Genomic DNA, 27,957 nt, shown 5'->3' with positions numbered 1-27,957 from the left:
GGGGGAGGCTGCGGCCCGCGGCGTCCGGGCGGCGGGGGCGGGGCGGCGCGCGCGCAGCCGCAGAAGCGTTTGTGGCGGCGCCGGCGCGCGCGGCCGGGCTCGCCCCGCCCCTGGGGGGGAGCGGTCGACGCTGGTGCGGGACCCGCGGCGTCGCGGCCGCGCAGCTCTGGGCCGATGGCGCCGGCGCGGCGCTGCGCTCTGTGCCGCCAGACCTTCTTCTGCGGCCGCGGACATGTCTACAGCCGCAAGCACCAGCGGCAGCTGAAGGCGGCCTTGGACCGGCTCCTGCCCCAGGTGCGCGCCGGAGGCGGGAGGGCCGCGGGCCGCCTGGCGGGGCCGCGGGAGGGCGCGGAGGGCGGGGAGGGCCCGAGCGCCGGGCGTCCCGCTCGGGCTCTTCCCGGCGACACCCTGTCCCGCAGGTGGAGGCCGCCCGCAAGGCCGTCCGCGCGGCGCAGGTGGAGCGGTTCGTGCCCGAGCACGAGCGCTGCTGCTGGTGCCTGTGCTGCGGCTGCGAGGTGCGGAAACACCTCAGCCACGGAAACCTGACCGTGCTGCACGGGGGGCTGCTGGAGCATCTGGCCAGGTGAGAGCCGGCCCGGAGCCGCCGGAGCACGATCGCCTACTTACGAGGGAGGGAGGATGGATTGTCACCTTGGAGGCGTTGCCCACCTCAAGGATAGAGGGCTTCTGGCTGCCATGATCCCACTGGTGGTGGTGGTCTGAGCTAGCAGGGCAGCTAGCTCAAAGTTACCTCCCATCATCACCTCCTCTTAGATTCTCACATTTTTATTTGAGGATGGAGACTGGGAATCTGGAAGAGACTAGTGACAGTATTTCTCTGCCAGCCTTGCCCAGACGCAGAAATCCAGATGTCAGTTTGCAGTTTATCTAGTGCCTAGCTAATCTCTGAGTAATATCCGATAATCTGTCATTGGGATTGTTCATACTCTTCTCCATTCTCAGCCCAGAGCATAAGAAAGCAACGAACCGATTCTGGTGGGAGAACAAAGCTGAGGTTCAGATGAAAGAGAAGTTTCTCATCTCCCCTGGAGATTACGCACAGTGAGTCGCTGCTTCTGACAGATGAAAGAGCAGAGTGCATTCCCTGGATTTGTGTCAAGTACAGGAGCTTCCTCTGTTACTTGGAAAGTTTAGTAAAGACTTCATAAGTATCTATTGTCTTTATATAGTGCTCATTATTCTAAATACTATCTTGGACACAAAAGAAACAGAGTCTTTGAAAGGTTTATAATCTAGTTGAGGATGGGACTTACAATACCTTTAGCAATAGAGAACAGTATATAGTGAAAGTTGACTATAATCAGTTACTTAAATGTGTGGCAGAAAACTGGTGCTTACCCAGTACCCACTCTTAATAGTTTTAGATTCTATGAAACTGAAATGCAGGAAGCTGCTCAGCACAGAGGGGGTAGGAAAGGACACAGGCAGCCTCATGACACCACTTTTATTGGGACCATATTGAGATTATGGGATGTGGAGCCCACGGGGATCCCAGAGCCAAAGTTACAGAGAAGCTCACGGTATCTGTGATTCCTCTCCCCTCAGTGTGGAGGACAGTGAGGGAATGGTAAGAAATGCCTAAATCCCACTACCTTGCCTTTAAACTTGTGGTTCAGACTGAGGGGATGGGAATCTGAGGACAAAAAAGCACTCCTGCCTTAGTCGGTTTGACTCAGTGGTTAGAATGTCGGCCTGCGGACTAAAGAGTCCTGGGTTCAATTCCAGCCAAGGGCACCTACCTCGGTTGCAGACTCGATCCCCAGCCCTGATTGGGGCAATTGTGGGAGGCAACCAATCGATGTTTCTCTCCCTTCCACTCTCTCTGAAAAGCAATGAAAAAATATCCTCAGGTGAGGATTGAAGGAAAAAAAAGCATTCCTCATACCCTGACCCAGCTACATCGGGTTTTTGGTGGGTGAATAAAGGATAGCTAAAGCAGTAAATTTTATGATTGAGAATTATGAGGATGGACTCTTGGAACTTTTTATTTAAATAGTTTTGACTTTTAACCTTATAAATTTTAAGCGCACACTCGTAAGACCGGACAAGGCTGAGCCTGACTGAGCAGTAAAGATAAAATGAGCCACTTTTAGGTTTAGACAGTTTATTACTTACATAGACAGCAAAAAGAGCCCAAATTGCCAGCTTCCCAAGTCTTTGTCCCACATGCCAGAAAGGACCACACTGAAACAAAAAGGGCTGGATGACCTCAGCATGAGTTGTGGGGAGTTGCTGGGGAGCCAAGTGTAGACTGCAGCTACGTGGTTTTCAAGTCTGCGGCTCTACTCAGAAAGCAAATACCTCATCAGCACCCAGGAGTTGATAAGAAACTGTCTCATGGCAGCCTCCCCAGAAAGAGGAAGACGAGTGGGACATGGCCTCAGAGCAGCTCCTTTCAGGCCTCCAGTCCTCTTGTTCTGGGAGCATCACACAGGCATTCAGCAAGGACTCTGACAAGCTGCATAAGGCTTTGCAAGGCTGCCACGGCACCATGGGAGAGCTGTTCCCCCACATCTGTGTTTTACATATTAAAATTTGGTTAGAAAACAGATCCTAAAATTGATTGCAAAGACAAATTTCCTTAATTATAAGTCAAATTTATAACAATCACAAACAAGGATAAGAATTCAAGTAACTTTGTACACGTTCTGACTGTACATCTTAGAAGGATATTTTCTAAGGACTAAAGAACTGAATAGAAATCTTGACCTTTGTTTAGTTTTATTGTTGATAGTGGTATTGGTGTTGATAATTTTTTGTATGTGTTGTAGGATAAAACAACTATAAGTACCGTTGACCCTTCAACAACATGGGTTTCAACTGTATGGATCTACTTATTCACATATTTTTTTCAATTGACCAGCGCAGTTCAAACCCATGTTGTTCAAGGGTCAACTCCCCAGTTGCGGGTCTGTGTATGCTAAGGGCCAACTGTAGTCATATGTGGATTTCCAAATGAGCAGATCAGTGCCTCTAACCCCCCCATAAACTGTATATCGATGTTGTTGGGAACCAGGGATTTGGCTATCACAGAAGGAAGATACCAGTAAGGAATGGAGAGGATTTGATTGGGAGGTATCAGTACGAATTTTTAAGAAAAGCAAAGCTCTGTCGTCTGAAAGAGCTAAAAGCAGGACACCTTTGGAACAGTAAGAACATTACTATTATTCAGCTCTTTGTGTTCTTTTTTTTTTTTTACTTTTTAAATTTATCTTTATTGTTGAGAGTATTACAGGTATCCCATTTTTCCCCCCAGTTGATCCTCTCCACTTCCCTCCCACCGCCTTCCCAGGCCTTCACCCCATTATTAACTGTGTCCATGGGTTATGCATATAACTTCTTTGGTTAATCTCTTCCCACCCTCCACCCCTCCTTCCCTCTTTCCTCTGAAATATGATCCTCTGTTGCATATGTCAATGTCCCTTGATCTATTTAGTTCATCAGATTCTTTTGTTCATTGGCTGCTTCTTAAAGAAGACCCTTCAACATTTCCTGTAGTGCTGGTCTGGTGGTGATGGACTCCTTTAGCTTTTCCTTGTCTGAGAAGCTCTTTATCTGACCTTCAATTCTAAATGATAGCCTTGCTGGGTAGAGCAATGTTGGTTGTAGTTCCATGTTTTTCATCACTTTGAATATTTCTTGCCACTCCCTTCTGGCCTGCAAAGTTTCTTTTGAGAAATCAGCTGACAGTCTTATGGGTGCTCCCTTGTAGGTAACTAACTGCTTTTCTCTTGCTGCTTTTAAGATTCTCTGTTTGTCTTTAACCTTTGGCATTTTAATTATGATGTGTCTTGCTGTGGGCCTCTTTGGGTCCCTCTTCTTTGGGACCCTCTGTGCCTCCTGGACTTGTAAGTCGATTTCTTTCCCCAAGTAGGGGAAGTTTTCTATAATTATTTTTTCAAATAGGTTTTCAATTCCTTGCTCTCTTTCTTCCTCTTCTGGCACCCCAATAATACAAATGTTGGGCCTCTTGAAGTTGCCCCAGAGGCTCCTTATACTATTTTAATATTTCTGGATTCTTTCTCATTTTTGCTCTTCTGGTTGGGTGTTTTTTGTTTCCTCGTGTTCCAAATTGCTAATTTGATTCTTAGCGTTCTCTACTCTACTGTTGATTCCGTGTAAATTATTCTTCATTTCAGTTCCTGTAGCCTTCATTTCAAATTGGTACTTTATTATGTTATCGATTTTCTCAGTTATTTCCCTAATAATATGCTTAAACATCCTTATAACCATTATTCTGAGCTCTCTATCTGTTAGCTTGCTTGGATCTCTTTCATTTAGTTCCTCTTCTAGAGATTTCTTCTGTTCTTTCCTTTGTGACATGTTTCTTTGCCTCCACATTTTGGCTGCTTCCAGGTGTTTGTTTCTGTGTATTAGGTAGAGCTGCTATGTCTCCTGGAATTTGTAGAGTGGCTTTGTGTAGTAGGTGTCCTGTAGGGTCCAGTGGCTCAGCCTCCCCAGTCACCTGAGCTGGGCCTTCTAGGTGCTTCCCTGTGTGGGCTGTGTGCACTGTCCTGTTGTAGTTGAGCCTTGGTTGCTGTTGGCATCCCTGGGAGGAACTGACCCCCCAGGCCAATCAGCTGTGAGTACCAGCTGCAGCTACAGCCAAAGAGCTGCTGTGCTGGAGACACCCCTATGGGGCAGGATTTACTTCAGTGGGGCTTTGGTGTTCACCAAGCGCTCCCCTTGAGTGTCACTCGTGGATGTAGTAGGGTTGTAATCCAGCGTGGTCGAGTCTGACCACCGGGTGCACTGTCTCTGGGGCCTCCCGCGAGGTGCAAAGTCAGCCTGTGCCAGTGCCTTGCCCAGGGCCACCCAGCATGAACTACATAGCAAACCGTAGCTGACTGCTACTTGTGCTGGGCTTGGCGGTGTCCAGGAGAGGCCAAGCTATGAGCCAGTGCAGGCTGCCGCTAGTGCCAGGCCTGGGGCCACTTATCAAGCCCTATGGGGCAGCTGCTGCTTGTTTGAGAGATTTTAGGAAAGTCCTAAGCATTGGGCTCCAGAGGCCATTTGCATAGAAAAGCCCCTGGAAATGGCCTGGATGAGCTGCAGGTGGGGAGGGGCGGGGCCAGAGGTGTGAGTCAGGTGCTGGCGATTCAAATATGGGGCCTGCCTGCCGGCTGTGTGCAGTGAGGGCTCGCCAAAGGAGCGATGGCCTCCGCCAGCTCTTCTGTCTGGGAGGAAGCTGCCCCTCTCGCTCTAATTTCAGGCAGGTTAGTTCCTCCCCAAGTGTCCCAGGTCCTTTCAAGCTGCTGCCCGGCGCTGGGCTCAGAGGGAGCGCATCTGAGTGAGTCCTTGCGCGGGCCCTTTAAGAGGAGCTGCTGGGACTCCTGCAGCCTCCGTGACCCTCAGCCACAGTCCCTGCTGGTTTCACAGCCCGAAGTTGTGGGGACATCTCTTCCCGGTCCTGGGCTGGGGGCCTGATGTGGGGCTGGGACCCCTCCCTCCTCCGGGAAACCTCCGCTGCCAAGATTCCCTTCCGGGTTTCAACCGTGGCACCGGGTGTGGGCTGTGGCCGTGTCTCCGCGATTCAGCCCGGATCTGCCGGCATCTCTGCCCCTCCTCCCGGTCTTGGTGCTGCTTCAGTTCCCTGGTTGTGGGGCTTACGTTCAGCCAGATTTCAGGAGGCCCTGAGTAATGGTGGTTCTGTATTTTAGTTGTAATTTTGATGTGGTTGTGGGAGGCGGCGGTTGCAGCTGTTACCTCATCGCCATCGTTTCTCCCAGCTCTTTGTTTCTAAATACAACTTTCTACTGAAAGGAACCAGATCTCATTGGAGAAATGGTTAATTTCACGTTTGAAGCAGGAAAGTATATGGCTCCACCAGTATATGGTGAGCCCATGGAGTGTTCCAGAGGACAAAGGAGCTGGTTTGAAGGGGTTCTTACTAGCCACATATGGGATAATTTGACTCTCAGAAAGAGTAGTTGATTTTCTTAAATGTGGTAATGGTCTCATGGTGTCATAGACTGTTTCTGTTCTCAGGGGATGCATGCTGAAATATTTAGAGTTAAGTCTCATGATATCTAAAGTCCATTTTTGCTTTAGCAAAAAGGAAATTTGTGTATAAGAGGGAAGTGGAGCCAGTATGAAAAAATGGTAACAGCGAATCTGGATGAGAGGTTCACAGGTGTTCATTGTACTATTTTCTTTCTTGCAAGTTTGAAATGCCTCAATATTTAAAGAAAAAATTATCTACTGAGGATCTTTTCGTAACTTGCAGAGCCTGGGTTTTGGGCTGACTTGCCCTTTTTCTTTGTAGATTCAAGAAATCCATGGTGAAAGGTTTGGATTCCTACGAGGAAAAAGAGGATGAGGTGATCAAAGAGGTAAGTTAAAGGAAAGGCCCTGACGGACCCAGCCCATGGCCTTGTACCACCTAAGCACTTCTCTCCCACAGATGGCAGCTCAGATCCGTGAGGTGGAGCACAGCCGGAGGGAGGTGGTTCGGTCCATCTTAGAGGTTGGTTTCCCTCGGAGAAGCCAGAGCAGTATCCAAATCCACTGACCCCTGGTTCTCCCAGGTCCAGCATTTCACCTGTCAGCTCAGAAAACTCGTGGACTCCATGCTTCACCTGCTCCATTCGAATTCCCTTACCTGTCCGCCAGGGGGCAGGCCTTGGTGGAGAAGATGTGGGCAGGGCTGGGAGGGAGGGGTGAGTTTGCAAGATGGACAGTACTCTCCATGTCAGTTTGTTTCCTTCTGGAGGGTGGGAGCATCGCCTAGGCAGACTCTTAAGCATCCTAGACACATTTTTTTCCTGAATCAAACTCAGCCTCAGGCAGTGCCAGACCCAGAAGAGGGCTCTTCGGCACCTGGAAGCTCGAGAGGGACAAACAGGTAAGATTGTAAGGGAACCTCTCATCGGGAGTTTGACCTATTAGAGCGTTCAGTAACTTTTTGGCTGGAATATGAAAACAAATCTTATCTTTGCTATCCTCTTGGCTCAGGGATCTCGTTTGCCTGCCTGGCTCCTGTTTGTCTTTTTCAGTCAAATAGCCTCCACCTCACAGTGGCCCTCATGCTTGGACCTGCCACCAGCCCCAGAGCTTGACTGGATGGAGACAGGACAACCTCTGACATTTATTGGTCATCAGGTACAATGGATAAGCCAGCCAAGAAAGAGCCAATGCCCCCTCAGCATCCAGGACACCCGTCCCTCCTGGTTTCCTACCCATTTGTGTCTTCTCTGCAGGTTTTTCTCTTGCTGCACTGTTCCATAGTATAGCGTTTTCAGACATGTGCCCCCACTGCCACTTAGGAGTGCCAACACGTAAATTGTGTCCTCTGGAGAACCCATTGTTCCAGTTTAATACATTTATAGGTATCCCACAGGCATCTGTAATTAACCCCCTCCTCCATTTGCAGTAACACAGACGCAGACCCTTATCCTATCAAGTATGTCTGTTTTGTCTCAATACAAGTTGACCTCTTGGAACAGTTCCCACTCCTCCCTGCAGTCCTGCTCCAAACAGACTTGTTGCATCACCTGCTGTCTTTGTATGGTCTGTGTGTACACCAGCTGTAGTCTTCCCTTTTGCAGATGCAGTTGCCACTGCCTTAAGTAATACGCTTTCCTTCCCTCCTCACCTATTTAACACTAAACTTCTTCAGCTCTTAGCTCAAATGTCACTTTTTCTGGCTTATTTGAGGTCCTCTCTTATAAATGGATGTAGTACCATGTAAAAACCTGAACATAACTTATGCTTAATTCTCTTCCCCAGTGATATGTATGCTGAGGAAAGGGTTTTGTTAACCGGGCATGCAGCACGCACATCTCCACTATCAAGAGCATGGGTCTCTTGCAGACAGGACTTTCAATGATTTACTGTGCTCTTAAGATTTCACATCAGCAGGCTACACAATTAGCAGTGTGGCACTAGTTCCGTCCACCTCCTATGAAAGTTTGCCCTTTCTCTAGTTATGAGTATCCTATTATCTCTTGGCTTTCTATATGTAGGATATTTTTTTCCACTTCCAACTACAGGACACACCAGGAGTCGGTAACATCCACTCAGGTAAGGCCCAGGACAGTGTTTCTCAAACTAAGAAAGTTATTATTATTATTTTTTTAATATATCTTAATTGATTTGAGAGGGAGGGAGAGGGAGAGATAGAAACATTAACGATGAGAGTCGTTATTGATTGGCTGCCTCCTGCGCGCCCGTGACTGGGGATCAAGCCTGCAACCCGGGCATGTGCCCTAACTGGGAATGGAACCGTGATCTCCTGGATCCAAGGCCGAGGGTCAACTGCTGAGCCACACCTGGCCAGGCAGAAACAATTACTTTTTAAAGTTGAGTCGCTTCTTGGCCTTTTGGCTAACATCAAATGTAGTATGTTTTCTCTTGAGAAATACCGGTTTGTCGTTCCACTTATTTATGCATTTATTTGTTGATTCTTGTATGTGCCCCGACTAAGGATTGAATCCCCAAACTAACCAACTGAGGCTACCCGGCCCAGGGGTATGATCTGTTCTCATCAGGAATATTACTCAACAATAAAAAATGAAATCCTGCCATTTGGATCTAGTGTATTATGCTGAGTGAAATAAGGCAGAGAAAGACAAATACCATGTGATCTCATATGTGGAATCTGAAAAACAAACAGGACAGAAACAGACCCACAGAACAAGTTGATAATTTCCAAATGGTCAGGGGTCAGAGAATGGGAATGAAGAAAAAAAAAAGCACTATCTGATGAAGGACTTGGGTCCTGAGTATATCAAGAACTCAAAGGTATATAAAAAGATGTTCATCAGAATGGGTGGAAGGACTTGTTCATTGCTGGTAGAATGTAAAATAGCATAACCAGTTTGGAAAGTTTCTTAAAATTAAATATACATTACATTCCAAGAGAAAAGGCTCATACACAAATTGTCATAGTAGCCCAAAATCGAAAACCATCCAAATGTGCCTCAACAAATGAAACCTGGCATAGTCTTCAACAACAAAAAAGGAACTGTTGCTATATGCAACACAGGTAAGTAACTATGCAAATGCCTTAATTTCTGTTTAATAGGTCTTTATTTCCCAGGTGCCACACCACCCTGGATGGCCCAAGATGAGGAATACAGCTCTGGGAACCAACAAATAGGACCCTCCTATGAAGAATTTCTTAAAGAAAGTGAGTCAACTAATTCAAGGACAGCAATGGGGTGTTATTTAAATCTTCCTACTCAAATTAAACCATTTACTTATCATTACAGAGGAAAAACAGAAGTTGAAGAAACTGCCCCCAGACAGAGTTGGGGCCAACTTTGATCACAGCTCCAGCACTAGTGCAGGCTGGCTGCCCTCTTTTGGCCGGGTCTGGAATAATGGACGCCGCTGGCAATCCAGGTATGGGTCCAGTGCCAGGACCCCAACCCACCACCCCTTTGGAGATCTCACCCTTTTGTCCTGTTAACCCTTCATTTCCTTTCAGGCATCAATTCAAAACTGAAGCTAAGTTGCAACAAGGAACAAACACCAGTCATATAAAGAAAAAAAAACTAATGGTTTCTTAAGGCTCAAAGCCAAGTCAGCAAACTCTACCTGGGATTATCCTTTGTGATGGCCTCTCAGGAAATAGACATACCCACTTATTGATTTAATAAAGTTTTATTTTTCAAAATGTACAGCTGGTGGGACCTGTAAAAAAAATTTTAAAAGAATCAGTCTACAGTCCTGTAAAGGGGACACATGCTTCCTACACCATAAGCCCCTGGATTCTTGCTCACCTTTTGTTCACGCATCTTCTCCAACAGCTGGGGCATCCCCACCTTTGGTGTTTCTGGTGTAAATTACTTGAGCTCTGTGCTTTGACACTAGTTTAATAAGTCCTAAGAAGAAAGAATAAGGTTTTCACATAGTAGTACTGTGAGATACTAACAAACATTAGGAAGTGAGTTTTATATCCCTTCCCAAAACAGACCTGCTGAATTTGAGCATGAGAGTTTAGTAACAGACATGCCTACATTTCTTGGTGATAAGTAAAATTAGATTATCCTTTCGAAATAAGGGACCTATTACCTGCTCTTGAGATGGCCACCTTCATAGCACTTTATCCTGCCACAGGGGCCATAGCACAAAAATGGCTGCTAGGGGTGACATATTAGAATATTACTAACCAGCAATGGTTAGCCTAAGCCTATTTTTAAAAATCCAGTGAAGGGCACGGGGCGGAGTGGAAGGGGTCAATGGAGGGAATGAGGAGGGGAAATCTGTAATACTTTCAACAATAAAGATAAATTTTTAAAATTCCAGTAAAAACATTTAAGATGGCTAACACGGTCAGCCAATTTAATGCGCAAAAACCACACAATGCAATATACCCCTCTCACCTTTACTGAGGAGCTCCTGAAGGGCTGCCCTGGCCAAGGAGCCGCGGATCTTCAGTCTCTCAGAGACAACAGCTGGGGTTATAAGCTTATAGTTGGGAACTTCCTTACAGAGTTTGTCATATGTTGCTTTGTCAAACAAGACTAGGTTATTGAGCTTGTCCCGAACTTTGCCTTTGGACCACTTCTGCTCACAAAAAAAAAAAACGAACACAAAAAAAGTCAATGCTTCTAAGAGAATCACCCTCTTACCCCAAAGCACCTGTGTCAGAGAAACCTCCCCCCTATTTGCAGGGCAGTACTGAGAGGGTGGCTCTCTGTTCCTTGGCCTGCAGAAACCTGTGAAACTCAGAATTTGCAGAAATTCTACAAATAGAAAGCCAAAATATAAAGTAAAGGAGACCCTGGTAGCTTTTAATGGCATCAGATACATTAGCTTGGCACATCTTTGAGACTTTTGGATATGGGTTGAGACTCATCAAAGTAATCAACACTCCGTGCTAGGCATCAGGACAAATGCCTTGACACACACTTGTTTAATTTCCAAGTAGTAAGTACCGCCCCGTTCTTCAAACGGGGGGAAAGTGAGAATGGCGATAGGCTTCAGTAGTCTGACTCTGTACCCCGCAACGTTAAAAGCCACCTGCTATATGTCACTATACTACAGCAATACGGGAGGGCGCCCCGTTTTCTTGACTCTTAGAGGGGCTCACTCCTACCTTCTTTTTGGCCTTGCCCCCGGATTTGTTCACTGGGTCCTTGTCTTTCTTGGCCGACTTTCCAGCATCTTTCTTCTTTTTGTCGTCCTTGGGCGGCTGTTGCAGAAAAGCGGGAAGACCACCAACTCTTACCGCAGCCCCCGACTCCCGCCCTACTGCGCCTCTTACCGCGTCCCACCCGCCAGCCGAGCACGTGGTGAGGCAGGACCCCGCCCGCCCGCGGGGCTGCAGCCCGCAGTCCGGGAGCCCCCCTTCCAGCAGAGCCTCACCCGCGCGGGGCACCGCCGGCCCCCCGGGCCGCCCCGCTGCACTCACCATGGCGAGATCCGGAGCGCAAGGGAACCCTGCTGCCTCGACAAGATGTCGGACAAAGAGGAAACGCCGCTTCCAACTGGCCCTGAAACCGGCACCCGCGCGGCGAGTGCTTCCGGGGCAGGGGGCGGAGCCCGCCCGAAGCCCCGCCCCTCGCCGGAGCGGGAGGCAGCCGGAGCCCCGCACGCCGCGCACGCCCGGGCGGGCTTTGCCGCCGGAGTGGAAGCCGTCGCACGTGGCTGTCCTGGCACCAGGAACCGGGAAAGAGCCGGAAGACAATTTCTCAGATCCCGGCAACTGATTTTCCGGCGCTGCTCCCAAGCGTGTAGCCCCAAGTGCGCAAGCGCCGCGGCCGGCGTGCGGGGCGGGGGGAGGAGCGGAGGGCGGGGTGCGTCCCGTGACCGCCGTTCCCCGGAGGCGCCGGTGCGCGGGCGCAGCAATGGCGATCTTCAGTGTGTACGTGGTGAACAAAGCTGGTGGCCTGATTTACCAGCTGGACAGTTACGCGCCACGGGCCGAGGCTGAGAAAACGTTCAGTTACCCGCTTGATCTGCTGCTCAAGCTACACGACGAACGAGTGCTAGTCGCCTTCGGCCAGCGCGACGGCATCCGGGGTGGGCGAGGCTCGGAGGAGGGGTGGGGCACTGGGGCCGGGGCGCGGGGCTGAGGCTGGGGCGGGGGCTGGGTCGCGGGGCCGGGGGCGGGGCGGGGCGGCTTCGCGTTCCCCTGGCGGGACCCGCCGGACCGGCTTCGTTGACCCTTGCCTCGCCTCTGCAGTGGGCCACGCCGTGCTGGCCATCAATGGCATGGACGTGAACGGCAAGTACACGGCGGATGGCAAAGAGGTGCTGGAGTACCTGGGCAACCCTGCTAACTACCCGGTGTCCATCCGATTCGGCCGGCCCCGCCTCACTTCCAATGAGAAGCTCATGTTGGCCTCCATGTTCCACTCGTAAGTCCTCCAACCCTGCCTAGTGCCTGTTGGCCTGCTCCTGGCTCCGGCTGGGTGGGTTAGTGGTGTTCTGTATGGGCAGGCATTCTCTTGAGTGGCAGTGCTTACCTTTCTCTACTTCATTTTAAGTCGTCAATTCTTGTGTTATGAAAAGAAAAACCGATTCAGTACTGTTAGGTTTTAGGTAATACTAATACTGGCAGTGGTGTGATGTTGCTTAGGTTAACTTCTGTTCTCGGAGAATAGTTTCTCCATCTTTATAGTAAGGCAGTTGAACTAAAAGGCCTTTAAGATCTTTTTCTGTTCTCAACTACAGTATGAGCTGTGCTGAGTATGCTAGCCTCGGGGTACGTAACCATGGCACATATTCCCAGTGTTAATTTTATCCCAAGTTTTTAATGTAAAATGTTGTATAGCAAAGTATGGATGTAAAATAAGTCCTGTCTCCGCAGTGGGTTCAGAAACATTAAGCAAAAGGAGGTACAGTTGACCCTTGAACAAGGAGGGGTTAGAGATGTAACCCTCCCACATGTAACTTTTTTTTAAATATATCTTTATTGATTTCAGAGAGAGGAAGGGGGAGAGAGAGAAACATCAACAATGAGAGAGTCATTGATCTGCTGCACACCCCCCACCGGGGATTGAATCTGGGCACGTGCCCTGACTGAGAATCTAACCAGTATCTCCTGGATCATAGGTCGATGCTCAACCACTGAGCCACGCCGGCTAGGCCATATAGAACTTTTGACTCCCCCAAAACAACTACTGTCATCCCTTTGGTGTCTGCGGGGGATTGGTTTCAGGATGCCTGTAGATACCAAAATCTGTGGATGTTCTAGTCCCTTACATAAAATGGCATAGAACAGGCCCTGGTCAGGTAGCTTAGTTGGTTAGAGCACTGCCCAGGTTGTGAGTTTGATCCCCGGGCAGGGCTCATACAAGATTCAACCAATAAATGCATAAATTAAGTGGGACAACAAATCGATGTCTCTCCCTCTCTCAAATCAATAAATAAAACGGCATAGAACAATGCACTCAGACAGCCTCTACCTCCAGGAATTCCCGACTGTGGTTGAAAATACTGTTTTTAATCCAGAGTTGGTTGAATCCTGGTGTTTGAAGCCAAAGATAGGAGGGCTGACTATTGGAAAAAACTGTGTAAGTGTACCCGCACAGTTCAAACCTATGTTTAAGTGTCAACTGTATAACGAAACCAGTTTTGCCACAGGTAATTGATATGAACAGAAGTTCCTTCAACATCTCATTAATGTTATAATAAAACGATGTTATTTGAGGACCTGTCGTAATGCAAGTGAACTTTAAAGAAATTTTCATACTGCTGTTCGGCAGTTCACACTGCCTCTCCTGACTCCCTCTGCTGTAATGTGAATTCCTCATCACATAGGATCACTTCTGTAGAAAATTTGGGGAAGCACTCCTCCCTTACAGCAGTGGGTACATTCCCAGCTTTGTCTCCTTTGCAAATAGGCTATTCGCAATTGGCTCCCAGTTGTCTCCTGAACAGGGCAGCTCAGGCATTGAGATGCTGGAGACAGACACATTCAAACTGCACTGCTTCCAGACACTAACAGGTATGCACCCCCAGATAAGCCAATGGGATGTAGTGGGACAGGTTGGTGGAAGGGATTGACTAAAGCTTTGGTAAGCACTGTGGGAAGGGAGGGTAGTTTTTCCTGGGTCAATTGCACAGACACATCTATTTACTTGTTTTGTGAATCCAAAGCTATTTAATATTTAATCTGCCACTGACTTTGTCCACACCACCCAGCATGCTCAGCCCTGGTTATTTTGTGCGCAAATAAAGGTCACCTTATCTTATCTCATGTTGCACACATTTTGGAAGGTGTAAACGTTGTTTCAAAATGAAATTTGAATGTCAGGTGGAAATGACCTTTGGATCATGAGTTTCATTGCTTCACTCCCTTAATGCAGATAATTGGAAATTGCCTGAGTATGTCCCCTGCCTGGCACTTTCTGCTGAGGGACCTTCAAGACTAGAAGTAAGTGACAGTAAAACTCAAAGCCTGGTCTCAATGAGCTGGGTGATGTGATAAGTCACTTCAATTCTCTGGTCTCACCTATAGGTTTAAAATCTTGCCTTACTGTGGAGCATTAAGGATAAAATGAAAATGGGCTGGTGAACGTGCTTTGCAAAATGGAAGTGTTGTGCAAGCACAGGCTGGCGTTACCTGTTGCGTTCTCTTCCCTTGGTAACCATTCTTGGCCCCTCTCCAGGGATCAAGTTCGTGGTGCTGGCAGACCCTAGGCAAGCTGGGATAGATTCTCTACTCCGAAAGATTTATGAGATTTACTCAGACTTTGCCCTCAAGAATCCATTCTACTCCCTGGAAATGCCCATCAGGTGGGTGGTCCCAGTCCTCAGATCAAATCCTCCTTGCCCCAACCTGTGTGCTCTTCTCCAAAGTTGTTTTGAAGTATAATTAGAGTTACTTTTAAGCAAACAAGAGCAAGTAGCCTTTTACTTACTTAAGAAACCAAAGACTTGGAGTGTATGTCCCTCAAGCAGGCTCTTCGCTGGCTCTCCCTCTGCACCCAAAGTGGGGAGAGAGCCTTAGGTCTTGCACTGCCCTTATTTGTGCCTCCTGGGCCTGGTATAGGTGTGAGCTGTTTGACCAGAACCTGAAGTTAGCCCTGGAGGTGGCAGAGAAGGCTGGAACTTTTGGACCTGGGTCATAGGCTGAACCTGCAACAATCCCCCCACCCAACCCCAACCCTGCCTTCCTAATTCTGAGAGATCCTGTAGCAGGGGTCTTGCTGATTCCACTCCAATGGAAATCCCAGCAGCCTTGTTAGTACACTTGGGGGAGGGGGTTTTGCTGAGATTGATGAGATGACACATACTGATCCCTGAGCCTTAATACTATGCTCTCTTCCCCTCCTGTATCTATCATGGTACTACTTCCCAACTCTGTACAGATTTATTTATGGAGGAGGTAGGCCCATAAATGCTGTAATAAACATTCCTTTGATCTCAGCGTTTGCCCTCCTAATTGATGGTTTTGGGGGAAAGGCCCATGAGGGGAGACAGGAATGATGAGGGAATTTGGGAGATAGTCTAATAAAAAAACAGAGCAAATGTGTTCATTAAATGAATGTGGGACTTTGAGTCAGGGGCCTTGGGTCTAGTTTCTTAATTGTTACTGACTTTGCGGGGGGGGGGGGGGGGGGGTGATGGACCACTGATCACGTGTTTACGGCCAGGCTTTACTGCATTGCTACCTTCTCATTTAACCTCACCCAGGCCTCAGCGTACGTTCCATTACGAGAGAGTAAGCCAGGTACAGTCTCTGTGCTTCAAGTCTCAGAGCTGGTTACTGACAGCCTGAGTTTGAACCCAGGCTTTCTGACTATACCATCAGCCACTGCCTCCCTCCATTAAGTTATTTAATCTGCCCGAAACCCAATAGCTTTATCTCTGAAGTGATCATTGAATTATAGTGTTAAGTGGAAGGCCAAGGAGACATGGACTTAAAGGCGTCCATGTCAGCTTTCCCATTGCAGAGAAATGAAGTCTCGCTTTTAGAGTGGACAGAGCAGGCACTGGAAGAGTATTTTCCAAAGAAAGCTGTCTGGCTTATATACTCCTTTTGAAAGGACTCACTGACAGTGTTTAGTATCAAATCTAGTTTTAATCCTCTATAACAAGTCTTCCTGCCCTTCTCCAGTCCGTCTCCCCTACCCTTGAACCCAGGATAATGGTGAGAGGGAGGGTCTCTCTTCCCTGGAGCCAGAGGTGTTGGCAGTAGCAGTCACCCCCGTACCGAGAGGCCTTGGGGCAGAAGGCAGGGGCCATGGGTGGCCTGCAGCTGCAGGAAGAGCCTCACCTCTGGTGGGGATGGGGTGGGATGGGTGTAGGGCAGGGCCCAGGAGAGAAGAAGAGTATAGGAGACTCCCTGACTGCAGGGGTTTGCCTATTTAAAGGCAAAATAGGAGCTAATAGAGTCCAAAAACAAAGGTTATCTTTTAAATAGACCATAGGATGGGGAGCTGGAACCCTGGTAATTTCCAGTGCCTCCTGGGCCGGGGAAAAGGAGCAGAAGGGGGTCAAAGGTTCAGTGCTAGCCAGAGCAGACCCCTCTTTTCTCCCGACCCTGTGCAGGTGAAAGGCCATAGGTGGGAGGGGATGCTCCAGACCTGCACTCTCTTCACTCGGCTTTCTTGGGCACTCGGCCCATCTTGGTGCGGATGTTTCGTAGGATGAAGAAGGCAGCTGTGCTGGCTGCACAGATCACTTCAGCCACCCAGAAGGCTGTGCTCCAGCTGTAGTGTTTGGCAATGGTGCTGAAGGGCAACCCAGCCAGAAAGCCACCCACTGCCAGGGAGGAGGAGGGAAGAGCCAGAGTCACTTGTGAGACTAACAGCAATGGGGCCTGCCCCAGCCTCTAACTGGCCTATGTGGGAGTGAGGTAGAGAGACACTAGAGGGTATCACTTACCATTGGCCATGAGTCCCACAATGGCATGGGAAGTGCCACACAAGTTAGGAGGGGCACTCTCATTGGCTATAACTCCAAACAAGGCAATAGGACCGTAAGAGGAGAAACCAAACAGAACTCCCAACATCAGGATCCAGAGCTGCAAAGGCAGGGCACAGTAGCATTAGAGTCTGAGAAAACTGCCTGCCTTCCCTACCAGGGGAGGGAGGAATGCTTAACCCCTAGGAACAATAATTGTAAGGAGACAGTGACCTCCCTCATCCACTTCCCAATACAGTTGACAGTGCAGAGCTGGAGGAGTGGGTGCCACACTGAGCCAACCCTGGGGCCTGTGTGGGTAGGTGAAGGAAGCACAGAAGCCATCCCTCCAAATTAGATGCTGTCTCCTCTGATGTATGCCAGCCGAGTTGGCCAGGGGCAAGGCAGAGTGAGTGGGACAAAGGTGGGAGAAACCAGAGGTAAGAACAAGGCACCTCATGTTCCTTAAAGCCTGTGAGCTCAGCGAGAGGGTGCAGAGCCAGAGTCCAGAAAGCAACATCCTGGAGGAGCATAGGGAAGGAAAGAAGACCAGAAGGGAGGTGAGCGGCACCAAAGTACAGAGAGGAACGAGCCAGAGGAAGTCGAGTCAGGCCGTAGGAGGGAGGAGAGGGAGGCAGTGGCCCTTGCTTTCTCACCTCGTGCCTGCCCTCAGCCCTCCTCACTTACCTTGGGGGAATCACTGGTCACAGTTACTCGGAAGAGGTACATGGATACCGTCATGCCGGCCATCATGAACAGCAGCAAGCCATGGCGAGGGTTCCCATAGGTGGACGGCCTTGCCTGTGGAAAGTCCCAGCAACGTCAGGCCCTGACAGCACCCTGGACTCTGACACGGCATGCCTTTCCTCACAGGTCTTTGGCAGTCCCACCAGTTCTTGGCCTGGGGTAACTCTGGGAGCTGCTCATATGTTCTGAGGCCAAACTCCACAATATCCCTTCCTCCACTCGAGGCAGGCTCGGGACACATGCTGGCCAGCTGCACCATTCCTCCCCAACCTGTCTTCTTGGAGCTGTGGAGGAGCCCACTGCTAGGCTGAGAAATTCTGGCTCACTTGGACATCAGTTAAAACCCTTTCCCCAAGAGCCTTATCTCCACATCCTTAGCAAAGAACCTGAACTCAGTCCTACCACACAGCCTAAACCAGCACATGCCAACCTGCCTGTGCCAGGGCTCCCATCACGTGCCTGTTCAGTCAGGTTGGGAAGATTTAAAGGGATCCTCCTCCTCCCTGTACCTTGTGCCCACTCACCTTTGCCATGGCCCGGTCTGACAGGTAGCCAGCTGCAATACTGCCTACAAGGCCCCCAACCTCCAGGGCACTCATGTAGGAGCTGCCTGCAGTGGGAGTTGTGGGAAGAGGGAAAGGAAGGGTGTCACACATTGGGGTTGTCCCAGATTGGTTTAAACCCAAAGAAGTACAGGGTCCCCGAGGGCGACTGGTCACAGCTGCCTAAGTAGTGCCCAGCCTCAGGGAAAGAAGAAAAGGGAGTCAAGGGAAGCAGGCCTGAACTTCCCACCCCCACACCAGGGCTCACCCCTGTTCCAGCACAGTCTTACCTACGAGGGCTGACTGTCCCTTCTCCTGGATAAGGAGGAACTGGCCCCAGTCGGTACAGCAAGTCTTGACTCCAAACACCACCAGGTAGCCCGTGGAGAGCACCCACAGGTAGGGGGACAGCAGCAGCTCCTGTAAGGTACTCTCCTCCTTCAAGGAGCCTGGGGTGAGAGGAGGCCAGGCCTTAGGCTCTGCTTCTGCTGCCCTTCCCCCACTGTGCCCCCCTCCCCCATACACACTCATTTACCAGCCACAGGAACAAAGTCCATCCACATAGCCAAGAATCAAACAGGAGGGTACCCTCGCCCACCACTCTGCCCTTTCCACACCGCAAACCTCAACAAATGAAAGATACTGAGAACCAGGGCAGATGGAGGAAAGCACCCAAGCCACCTAAGCTTAGGATGCTGTCAAGGACAGGGAAGCCTGGCTCTGTAAGGAAGGACCAGGATATAATATGAACCACAGCATTTATGGGCTCTGCCATTTGTCTGATACTTAACTGCCTCTTGGAATGGAGTTTTATTTACTCCCCACCCACTCTCCATCACCATCCCAACCCCTACATCCATTGGCTAGCACAGGGCCAGGCATACAGCCAGTCCACGATGAAAGTCTGCCAAATGAATGATGAAAGCTGCCAAGGGGTCGGCTTGGGTGGGTGCTCACCCTTCTTGCCCTTGGAGGGGGTGGGGTCCAGGTTGCAGAGTCCAACATCAGCAGGTTCATTGTGGATGAGCAGGAGACAGAGGAAGGACACAACCACACACAGTGCCCCAGACAGCGCCAGCGTGCTGCGCCAGCTATAGCTCTGGGCGAGAACAGTTGCCAGGACAGGGCCCAGCCCTCCAGCCAGGTTCATGCTGGTTGACAGGATGGCCCACCAAGTGCCAAACTGAGATGGCTCAAACCACTGTGGGGCAGAGGGGGACAGAGTAGGTGCCCAGCCTACAGTCCATGTAGAAGGAGGGGATAAAGTGGGGTAGACCCAGAAGCTCCCATTACAGGTATGAGGGAGAGGGTGCTTCTACTTGGCAGGGCCATTTCTCTCTTCTGCCACCTGATCCCACCATGTTCAGGCTCCTAAAATATCTTGACAAGCAATGGAGCCAGACAAACTCCTAAAGAAACTCTTCTGGGTTGGAGGAGGGGGTGCTGGAGCTCCCACATGCTCTTTGGGTATCTGCTAGGCCAATTTAAACAGGCTCCTTGGAAGTAGACACTCACCTTCCTTAGGACCTTCCCACATGGGGGCCAGCCCAGGCCCTGTGCCAGGCCATTGAGGAACCAGAGAGCAGCGAAGACAGGCACCGTGGAGCTCCAGGAAAAGACTATGTTGACCAAACCAACGAGGAGCAACCCAGAAGAGAAGAGCCAGCGAGCACTCATCTGGTCAGACAGTACCCCGCTCACAAACTTGCTGATGGCATAGGCTGCTGACTGGCTGCTAGTGATGAGCCCTGTAAGGGAGAGAAGCAGGGAACGGGACACCTGGGGGGTTAGGGGCCGGGACAAAGGCACAGGAGAGGCGGAAGAAGCATTGGGTTCAGGCGGGTAGAGGTGCTGGGCAGGGTAAGACGGCTTCCTTCCAAGAGAAATAGGAGGGCCTGTGCTGGAACCCTGATGCTAGCTACTCCTGCCTCACCGTCAGCACTAGCCCCAGGGTGACCCATGACTTTTCAGCCCCTTGGAGAGTTCCAGCTACAGCTGTCAGGAAGGGGGCAGGACAGGGCAGCGCCCCTCCCCGGGATTTACATATGCCTGATTTCCCCCTCACCCTGGATGCCAACCCAGGGCCTCTGGCCGTTCTGTTGCCCCACCTTTGAACATGGGGCAAAGGGCTTAGAACTGGAGCCAGGGACCTTATTCCTCCTGAAAGGTAACTTGCTAGGCCACATGAAGTCATAGTGCCAACTCCCCAGTTCCCAGTGCTCACAATGTCAGTGGCCGGCAAGCACTCAGATCTTAGCATGCACCCCACAGACGCGGAAACCCCTCAGCATAAACAGTGGCCCTGGGGTCCATGTGGGTCACGGGCAATCAGATTAGCAGCCCTCCTCAGACATGCAGGGGTCACACAGAGTCCTTCACCCACACCCATGGACGCGGATCCCAGCCTCTTGGTCCAGCAGACTGTCCGCTGGCCTCTGCCGCGCGCACACACCACACCCTGCACGGCTGTACACCCTGCGCTGCCACACTCATCTCGTCCTGCCGGTCCTGGGTCCCCGGCCCACCACCCTGCTGGCTTAGGGCTCACCCAAGTCATCCTTGTCCAAAGGGATCTCCTGCACCAACGATGGCATGACGAAGGAGAAGGTCTTGCGGTTGTAGTAGTACAGGCTGTAGCCCCCGAACATGGCCGAGAAGATCACCGCGCGGTAGTAGCCGTAGCCCTGGGCCGCCATGGTGGAAGCCGGCCAGCCGACCGGCCAGGGCGCTCGCAGCGCGCGGCCGGACCTGCTGAGTTAGGCTTTCTGCTCCTCCTCCCCCGAGGCGCCCAGGCTCCCTTTATAGCCGCCGTCTGGGCAATCATTAAGCCGGGAACCCCGTGTCCTGAGGAGACGAGAAAACAGGTTCACGACGGCCAAGTGGGGGGGCCGGAGGCAGCGCTGTGCGCGGGCCGCGCCGGGTCCCCGCGACCGCCCCCCCGCGCTCCCTCGCCCGCCTGCCCGTGAGATCAGCTGCGACTGCAGGCTCAGCCTAATTACTCTTCTGCTCGAGCCCAGGGGACGGGGGCGCGCCAGGCCCGCACCCGGTGCCCGGCCGTTCCGCTCGCTCGGGCACCCCGCGCTCGGCCCCAGCTGTCAGGCCGACGGACGCCCCGAGCCCGGGGCTTGGCACCCTCGGGTGTGACATTTTTATAGTTGCAAAGCTGCAAGCGGGGCCGCCGCGCCCCACCGAAAGCCGCCCTAGGGCCGGGGTCGTGGCGGGTCGCTCAGCTGCCTCCGGCCCGTTACCCTGTGACGTCAGCGCGGGCTCCCCGCGCCCGCCGCCCGGGGCCCGGGCAACCTGCCCCCGGCGTTTCCGCTCGGCTGGGCCCGCAACTGGGGCAGGAGGAGTGGGCGCGAGCGGGCGGGAGCGCGGAGGCTCCCGGAGGCCCCGCCCGGCCGCGGGCGGCGGGGGAGGAGGGAGCGGGGGGGCTCGGGCTCGCTCCCGCCCGGCCCGGTGGCCTCAGGCCACCCCGCGCTCCCGACGCCGCGGGGCCCGTGCGGGGCGGGGGGCGGGGGCCCGGGGCTGACGGCGCCGCGCTGGAGCGGAAACCCGGCACCCCTGCCGGGGCCCCAGCCGAGAGCCCGGGAGCCCCGCTCCAGCCCCGCCCCCGGGAGACGCCCCGCCCCGCCCCGCGCGCAGCCACCTACCCGGCGGCGGCGGGAGTCCGCGTGTGCGGGGGCGGGGCCTGTGCGCCCGCCGGGCCCGCGTCCAGGCCACGCCGCGGGGGAGGCGCGGGGCCGGCCGGGACGGCGCCCCTGGGGCCCGGCGGTGTCCCGCGGGGAGCGTGGTGCGCAGGCGCCCGCCGTCCCCCGGAGCCGCCCGGCCGCCCGGGCCTCGTGGGGCAGCGTTTCTCGCGGGAAGCGCGGCGCGTCCTCAGCGGCGCAGCTGGACGCCGACCTCGCGGTCAGGCCGTTGGGGCAGTTAAAACAATACAGACCGGGCGTTTCAAGTGCCAGAGTGAACCCTACATTCTAGCCCCACGCACTGCATTACAGGTGTGACCTTGGGTAATTTCTATGGGCCCCCGTTTGTTTCCTTTTTTTTTTTTTTAAACATATCTTTATTGATTTCAGAAAGGAAGGGAGAGGGAGCCGTGGAAACATCAGTGATGAGAGGGTCACTGAGGGCTGCCTCCTGCACCCCCCCCACCCCCCGGGGTGACCCAGCCGCACTGGGCACCTGCCCCAGAGGGAAGCCAACCCCCGTCACAGGTCCACCTCCACCGCGGGCCACCTGGGATGGGGTGGGGTGGGCCCCAGTTTCTTATCAGACTCATAGGTTCATTGTCAGGACTCAAAGGAAGAGTTAGATAAGAGTTCAGAAAATTTAGATAATTGCTTCCACAGAACCCGCTGGAGAATAGCTGAAACAGTTTTAATTCTCCAGAGTTGAGAGCAAAGATATTTCAGAGTGGGGAAGGTGACCAGGGAAGGGAGGAGAGAGAAGGGAGATAAAATGGAATAACTTGTGGCTGACCTTCATAATTCAACAGGCACCTGCTGAGCAGAGCCCGCTGTGTACCAGGCACTCCACTTCCATGGAGCTAGATCAGAGGACCAGGAAAATGTGTTTCTCCAAAACCAGACCAGACCAAAGAATTCCTACTTCACTTAATAGACAGCCATTTAAGTTTTTAAAAGTATAATATACATACAGTACAATATAAAATATTCAACAAATCACATCCAGCAATACATTAAAAAGATCATGACCAAGTGGGATTTCTTCCGGGAATGCCAGGTTGGTACAACATTCGCAAATCAATAAATGTGGTACATCATGTAAACACAATGAAGGACAAAAGCCACATGATCAGCCCTGCCAGTTTGACTCAGTGGTTAGAGCATTGGCCCGTGGACTACAGGGCCCTGGGTTTGATTCCTGCCACCGGCAGGTGCCTCTGTTGCAGGCTCAATCCCTGGCCCCAGCCGGGGCCATGCAGGAGGGGGGTGGAGGGGACCAATCGATGTGTCTCTCTCACACCGGTATTTCTCTCTCCCTTCCACTCTCTTGGAAAAGCAATGGAAAAAATATCCTCAGGTAAGGATTAAAACAAACGAACAAAACACATGATCATATCAATAGACGCAGAAAAAGCATTCAACAAAATCCAGCACCCATTTCTGATAAAAACTCTCAGCAAAGTGGGAATAGAGGGATCATACCTCAACATAATAAAGGCCACACATGACAAACCTACAGCCAACATCATGCTCAATGGGCAAAAACTAAAACCGTTTCCCCTAAGAAGAGGAACAAGACAGGGGTGTCCACTTTCACCCTCTTATTCAACATAGTGCTGGAAGTCCTCGCCACAGCCATGAGACAGGAAGAAAACATAAAAGGCATCCAAATTGGAAAGGAAGAAGTACAACTGTCATTATTTGCAGATGACATGATATTCTACATGGAGAACCCTAAAGACTCCACCAAAAAACTACCATATTTAATAAATGAATTCAGCAATGCAGCAGGATACAAAATTAATATCCAGAAATTGGTGGCATTTTTATACACCATTAATGAACTCTCAAAAAGAGAAACTAAGAAAACAATCCCATTTACCATTGCAACAACAACAAAAAATAAGGTACCTAGTGATAAACTTAACCAAGGAGGTAAAAGACCTGTACTTGGAAAACTATAGGACATTGGAAAAAAACACCCGAAGATCCGAATAAATGGAAGCATATGCCATGCTCATGGGCTGGAAGAATTAACATCATTAAAATGTCCATACTACCCAAAGCAATCTATAGAGTCAACGTAATTCCTATTAAAATACCAACAGCAGCCCGGTCGGGCGTGGCTCAGCGGTTGAGCATCGACCTAGGATCCAGGCGATCAGGGTTCGATTCCCGGTCAGGGCACATGCCTGGGTTGCGGGCTGCAGCTGATCAATGACTCTCTCATCATTGATGTTTCTCTCTCTCTCCCTCTCCCTTCCTCTCTCTGAAATCAATAAAAATATATTTTAAAAAATAAATAAATAAATAAATAAATAAAAATACCAACAGCATATTTCACAGAACTAGAACAAATATTCCAAAAACTTATATGGAACCATAAAAGACCCCAAATAGCCTCAGCAATCTTAAGAAAGAAGAGCAGCCCTAGGCGGTTTGACTCAGTGGTTAGAGTATGAACCCACAGACTGAAGGGTCCCAGGTTCGATTCCCAGCACATACCTGGGCTGCAGGCTCGATCCCCAGCCCCGGTTTGGGACACGTGCAGGAGGCAACCAGTCGATGTGTCTCTCTCACACGAATGTTTCTCTCCCTTCCACTCTTTCTGAAAAGCAATGGAAAAAATACTCTCCAGTGAGGATTAAAAAAAAAATCATCAGAAAGATATCAAAGATGTTGTAGACTTGGCTGCAATGAGGTAGAAGACCATGGAAAAGGTGGTGTGGCTGGAGATGATGATGATGGATGACGAAGGTGATTCACTTGCTGCCGAGAGTCCAGATGACTCTGAAAGGGATCCACAGTGGAGATGGAAGAACCTGCTGGACAACTCCAAGCTACCGAGCACATACAGTCGACGGTGGGCCGCCCAACAAAAGGCGATGTAAAACCCACTCTAAAACGACGGTTGTTAAATCCAGTGATTCATAACTCCCTCTTAGTCTTTGCATTAAAAGTGAGCCATATTGTTACGATGCACCGTGGAGGACTGCTCATAGAGCACATATTTTTGTGTTGTATTATAATTTTTAAAAGACCATTTTAAATAATTACAAAGAATGTTTGCTTTCAGATGCCACGGATTACACTTTTATGGACATAACTACAACCATTTTTATAAAGAATGAGCTGTATAAAATAAGAAATAAACCCGATACTTAATTTCCTTTCATATTGGCTTTATCAAACCTCTGATATCACATTTTTACCCATTCAATCACAGTTTTACCCATTCAGACACTATTTTTTGTTTGTGGTAGCTGCTTCATCATATTTTGTCCCTTCATATTTTTCTCTTATAAAAACTTTATCTGATACTCTGGGTGTTAATGAAAAATAATCTTTTATACTTTGTTATGGTGATACTGACCATCATGAATATTTCTACTGCCAACAACAATTTAAATTAATGTTGGCATAACATTAGGCACGGAGTTTACACTTACTGATCCAGTTTCCTCTTTGCACCAAAACAACATGAGAGCAATACTTTCACATGTGTTAAAATGGACTTGCAGCTGTCATACATTTGGAGTGTTATGATCCCAAGCAGTCTTTATATAAATTGAATTACATTGTATGTTCAATTTTTATTTTTATTTATTTATTTTTATTTTTACTTATTTATTTTAAATATATCTTTATTGATTTCAGAGAGAAGAAGGGAGAGAGAGAGATAGAAACATCAATGACGAGAGAGTCATTGATCAGCTGCCTCCTGCACACTCCAGATCGGGGATGGAGCCCGAAACCTGGGCCTGTGCCCTGACTGGGAATTGAACCGGGATCTCCTGGATCCTAGATCGACTCTCAATTGCTGATCCACAGCCGGCTGGGGTATTTAGTTATTTTTAAATATATTTTTATTGATTTCAGAGAGAGGAAGGGAGAGGGAGAGAGAGAGAGAAACATCAATGATGGGAGTCATTGATCGGCGGCTTCCTGCAGGCCACCCACTGGCGATCAAGCCCACCACCCAGGCATGTGCCCTGACCGGGAATTGAACCGTGACCTCCCGGATCCTAGGTCGATGCTCAACTGCTGAGCCACACCGGCTGGGGTGTATGTTCAATTTTTAAATAAAATTTGGCCAGTTTTTTTTTAATCCTCACCCAAGGATACCTTTTCCATTGCTTTTCAGAGAGAGTGGAAGGAAGAGAGAGAGAGAGAGAGAGAGAGAAACATCGATGTGAGAGAGACACGTCGATTGGTTGCCTCCCTCATGCACCATGACTGGGGCCAGGGATCAAGCCTGCAATCGAGGTACATGCCCTTGGCCAGGATCGAATCCAGGACCCTTCAGATCACCGGCCAATGCTCTAAACACTGAGTCAAAGGGGCTAGGGCCAGTTTTTTTTTGTGTTTTTTTTTAATAGGAGTTACTCCTTTGTGTTTTGTTTGTTTGTTTTCTAAGATTTTTAAATTGATTTTTAGAGAGAGTGGAAGGGAGAGGGAGAGAGAAAGAGAAACATGGATGCAAGAGTGAAACATCAATGGGCTGCCTCCTGCACACCCCACACTGGGGATCAAGCCCGAAACCAGCATGTGCCCGACCGGGGATCAAACTGGCAGCCCCTCAGTGCACAGGATGACACCCAACCAACTGAGCCACACCGGCCAGGGTAAAGTTTGGCCAGTTCTTACAGAAGAAATTATTTCTCTAACCATTTGGTCCTATCTATATAAAACTAGATTATTTTATTTTTTTGAATCCTCACCCTAAGAGTGAGGATATTTTTTCCACTGATTTTTAGAAAGAGTGGAAGGCAGGAGCACAGGGAGAGACAGAGAAACGTCCGTGTGAGAGAGACATCAACTGGTTGTCTCCCGCACGCGCCCGACTGGGAATGGGATCAGGCCCCACCCAGGTTCTGTGCCCTTGTCTGGGAATTGAAGCTGCCGCCCTTCGGCGCCCAGGCTGCTGCTCTAACCACTGAGCCACGTCAGCCGGGGCAAACTGGATTTTTTTAAAAGGTAATACGTATCAAAGTTAATTTTCTTCCTAAGGACTACATAAAGAGAAAGCATTTTCCCATTAAAAAAAAAACAAACAGAAAACTTTCATGACTTTCAGATTTTTCAAGAGTCTAGGTCAGTTGTTTTGCAGAATATCCCTCAACATGAGCTTGTTCGATTGTTTTTGCAGCAAGGATCACGTGAAACAATTGCGGCAGAAGTATCGAGTGGAGGACCGTGTGCCTTCTCGCTGTGCCAGGGCAGGAGGTGCGGAATGGGTGTGGCCACTTAGTTAAAAAGGTCTCCACCTGATTTCTGCAGTATAAAGGCACCTTTTCCTCTTTGTAATTGGCAGCCTATGGGACCATACTTCAATACTGTGGAAGATCCTGTTCCAGCAATCTTTCACCCAGTGGTTTAGCGTCCATCAGTGATGAGAGAGTCAGTGACCGGCCGCCTCCTGCCCGCCCCCTACTGGGGATGCTCCTGCAACCGGGGCGCGTGCCCTGACGGGAATCGAACCCTGACCTCCTGGTTCATAGGTTGATGCTCAACCGCTGAGCCAGGCTGGCCGGCTCCGTTGATGATTCTTGCCTGAATCATTTATTAATATGGTGGTTGCAGCTGGGGATTTTCCTCATTATGTTATTCCGTCTATATTTACGAGTTGGTATTCTTCTGTAAAGAACTTGTCTCCCTCACCCTCCCCTTACAAAAGATGTGTATCGCCGTATTTGATGTATTAATCTGTGCCCACGATTATCTATATTAATGCTCAAATTGTCTCACATTTGGCATTGGGAGCCCATATATGTTTAAGTTTCAATTTTTTCCATCATTCAAGTTATACATTATTATCAGCATAAACTTGGAAAAGACCAAAAAGAAGTTTTAAATGCCAGTTAAAGATTGCCATAGTCCAATGTTTCTGTTTTTATTCTTTTCCATACACATATGTGTGTACACATATATCGTAGAACTTACAAATATAATTTTTCCCATTGACTTGAAATTGTCCATTTACTTCTCAGCCTCCCAACGTCATAAGTTCCCTGGGGCTAGACTATGGCCCCTTTACCACTCTACCCAGGGAGTGTGTGGTACAGAACAAATGCTCTGTAATCAGTAGGTGAGCAATCATTCACACCATATAAACATTTTATGTCTTGATTTTTTTCTGTTATTGCATGAACATTTTT

General features: G+C 50.0%; 4 protein-coding genes across 15 annotated transcripts; 2 read left to right on the top strand and 2 right to left on the bottom strand.

The window, feature by feature from the left end:
• Nucleotides 1-91: 91 nt before the first annotated feature.
• On the top strand, nt 92-9,644 carry CENATAC (centrosomal AT-AC splicing factor). Of its 4 annotated transcripts, none has more exons than XM_081152818.1 (11): nt 92-294; nt 420-583; nt 964-1,062; nt 6,287-6,353; nt 6,425-6,487; nt 6,801-6,865; nt 7,017-7,122; nt 8,013-8,043; nt 9,062-9,151; nt 9,234-9,366; nt 9,452-9,644. In XM_081152818.1, exons 1-11 carry the CDS (start codon nt 175-177, stop codon nt 9,531-9,533), a joined length of 1,020 nt encoding a protein of 339 aa, XP_081008944.1. In that variant the 5' UTR covers nt 92-174; the 3' UTR covers nt 9,534-9,644. The 4 variants fall into 4 exon arrangements, with proteins under 4 accessions (XP_081008944.1, XP_081008942.1, XP_081008941.1 ...); XM_081152816.1 differs by having other exon boundaries at nt 94-294; nt 6,425-6,515; nt 6,976-7,122; XM_081152815.1 differs by having other exon boundaries at nt 96-294; nt 6,425-6,515; nt 6,976-7,122; nt 7,986-8,043.
• Nucleotides 9,609-11,539, bottom strand: RPS25 (ribosomal protein S25). Its single transcript, XM_081152822.1, has 5 exons — nt 11,381-11,539; nt 11,066-11,161; nt 10,350-10,533; nt 9,747-9,848; nt 9,609-9,657 (listed from the first exon to the last, which is right to left on the bottom strand). The coding sequence occupies exons 1-4, from the start codon at nt 11,381-11,383 to the stop codon at nt 9,754-9,756; spliced, it is 378 nt and encodes a 125-aa protein (XP_081008948.1). The 5' UTR covers nt 11,384-11,539; the 3' UTR covers nt 9,609-9,657; nt 9,747-9,753.
• A 166-nt stretch (nt 11,540-11,705) lies between these two features.
• On the top strand, nt 11,706-27,347 carry TRAPPC4 (trafficking protein particle complex subunit 4). Of its 3 annotated transcripts, XM_081152819.1 has the most exons (5): nt 11,706-11,991; nt 12,155-12,329; nt 13,818-13,921; nt 14,586-14,712; nt 14,969-15,346. In XM_081152819.1, the coding sequence occupies exons 1-5, from the start codon at nt 11,817-11,819 to the stop codon at nt 15,045-15,047; spliced, it is 660 nt and encodes a 219-aa protein (XP_081008945.1). In that variant the 5' UTR covers nt 11,706-11,816; the 3' UTR covers nt 15,048-15,346. The 3 variants fall into 3 exon arrangements, with proteins under 3 accessions (XP_081008945.1, XP_081008947.1, XP_081008946.1); XM_081152821.1 differs by lacking the exons at nt 14,586-14,712; nt 14,969-15,346 and adding an exon at nt 14,283-14,493; XM_081152820.1 differs by lacking the exons at nt 13,818-13,921; nt 14,586-14,712; nt 14,969-15,346 and adding exons at nt 26,949-27,025; nt 27,114-27,347 and having other exon boundaries at nt 11,730-11,991.
• SLC37A4 (solute carrier family 37 member 4) lies at nt 15,981-21,519 on the bottom strand. 7 transcript variants are annotated; one of them, XM_081152808.1, is made up of 10 exons: nt 21,362-21,519; nt 20,662-20,957; nt 19,629-19,861; nt 19,071-19,314; nt 18,404-18,562; nt 18,096-18,181; nt 17,512-17,625; nt 17,280-17,345; nt 16,807-16,945; nt 15,981-16,683 (listed from the first exon to the last, which is right to left on the bottom strand). In XM_081152808.1, the coding sequence occupies exons 2-10, from the start codon at nt 20,807-20,809 to the stop codon at nt 16,517-16,519; spliced, it is 1,356 nt and encodes a 451-aa protein (XP_081008934.1). In that variant the 5' UTR covers nt 20,810-20,957; nt 21,362-21,519; the 3' UTR covers nt 15,981-16,516. The 7 variants fall into 7 exon arrangements, with proteins under 7 accessions (XP_081008934.1, XP_081008937.1, XP_081008936.1 ...); XM_081152811.1 differs by having other exon boundaries at nt 21,414-21,505; XM_081152810.1 differs by having other exon boundaries at nt 21,157-21,372.
• Nucleotides 27,348-27,957: the final 610 nt, after the last annotated feature.

Source organism: Miniopterus schreibersii, assembly GCF_964146895.1.
Source record: "Miniopterus schreibersii genome assembly, chromosome: 12".
NCBI lineage: Eukaryota > Metazoa > Chordata > Mammalia > Chiroptera > Miniopteridae > Miniopterus > Miniopterus schreibersii.
Note: the sequence above shows the minus strand (reverse complement) of the source record. Positions and strands in the feature narration are given on the sequence as shown.

What these genes read in the sequence shown, in the direction of transcription:
- CENATAC (XM_081152815.1), top strand. Translation starts at nt 175, where the DNA reads ATGGCGCCGGCGCGGCGCTGCGCTCTGTGCCGCCAGACCTTCTTCTGC. An exon ending in AGCTCGAGAGGGACAAACAG is followed by an intron (nt 6,866 to 6,975) that starts GTAAGATTGTAA and finishes CTCTTGGCTCAG; the next exon opens with GGATCTCGTTTGCCTGCCTG. An exon ending in TGAAGAATTTCTTAAAGAAA is followed by an intron (nt 9,152 to 9,233) that starts GTGAGTCAACTA and finishes TTATCATTACAG; the next exon opens with AGGAAAAACAGAAGTTGAAG.
- RPS25 (XM_081152822.1), bottom strand. An exon ending in GGGGCAAGGCCAAAAAGAAG is followed by an intron (nt 10,534 to 11,065) that starts GTAGGAGTGAGC and finishes TTTTGTGAGCAG; the next exon opens with AAGTGGTCCAAAGGCAAAGT. An exon ending in TCAGGAGCTCCTCAGTAAAG is followed by an intron (nt 9,849 to 10,349) that starts GTGAGAGGGGTA and finishes CTTTCTTCTTAG; the next exon opens with GACTTATTAAACTAGTGTCA.
- TRAPPC4 (XM_081152819.1), top strand. Translation starts at nt 11,817, where the DNA reads ATGGCGATCTTCAGTGTGTACGTGGTGAACAAAGCTGGTGGCCTGATT. An exon ending in TTGGCCTCCATGTTCCACTC is followed by an intron (nt 12,330 to 13,817) that starts GTAAGTCCTCCA and finishes CTTTGCAAATAG; the next exon opens with GCTATTCGCAATTGGCTCCC. An exon ending in TCCCTGGAAATGCCCATCAG is followed by an intron (nt 14,713 to 14,968) that starts GTGGGTGGTCCC and finishes GGCCTGGTATAG; the next exon opens with GTGTGAGCTGTTTGACCAGA.
- SLC37A4 (XM_081152808.1), bottom strand. Translation starts at nt 20,809, where the DNA reads ATGGCGGCCCAGGGCTACGGCTACTACCGCGCGGTGATCTTCTCGGCC. An exon ending in TGACCAGTGATTCCCCCAAG is followed by an intron (nt 17,346 to 17,511) that starts GTAAGTGAGGAG and finishes ATGCTCCTCCAG; the next exon opens with GATGTTGCTTTCTGGACTCT. An exon ending in TGTGGGACTCATGGCCAATG is followed by an intron (nt 16,684 to 16,806) that starts GTAAGTGATACC and finishes CCTCCCTGGCAG; the next exon opens with TGGGTGGCTTTCTGGCTGGG.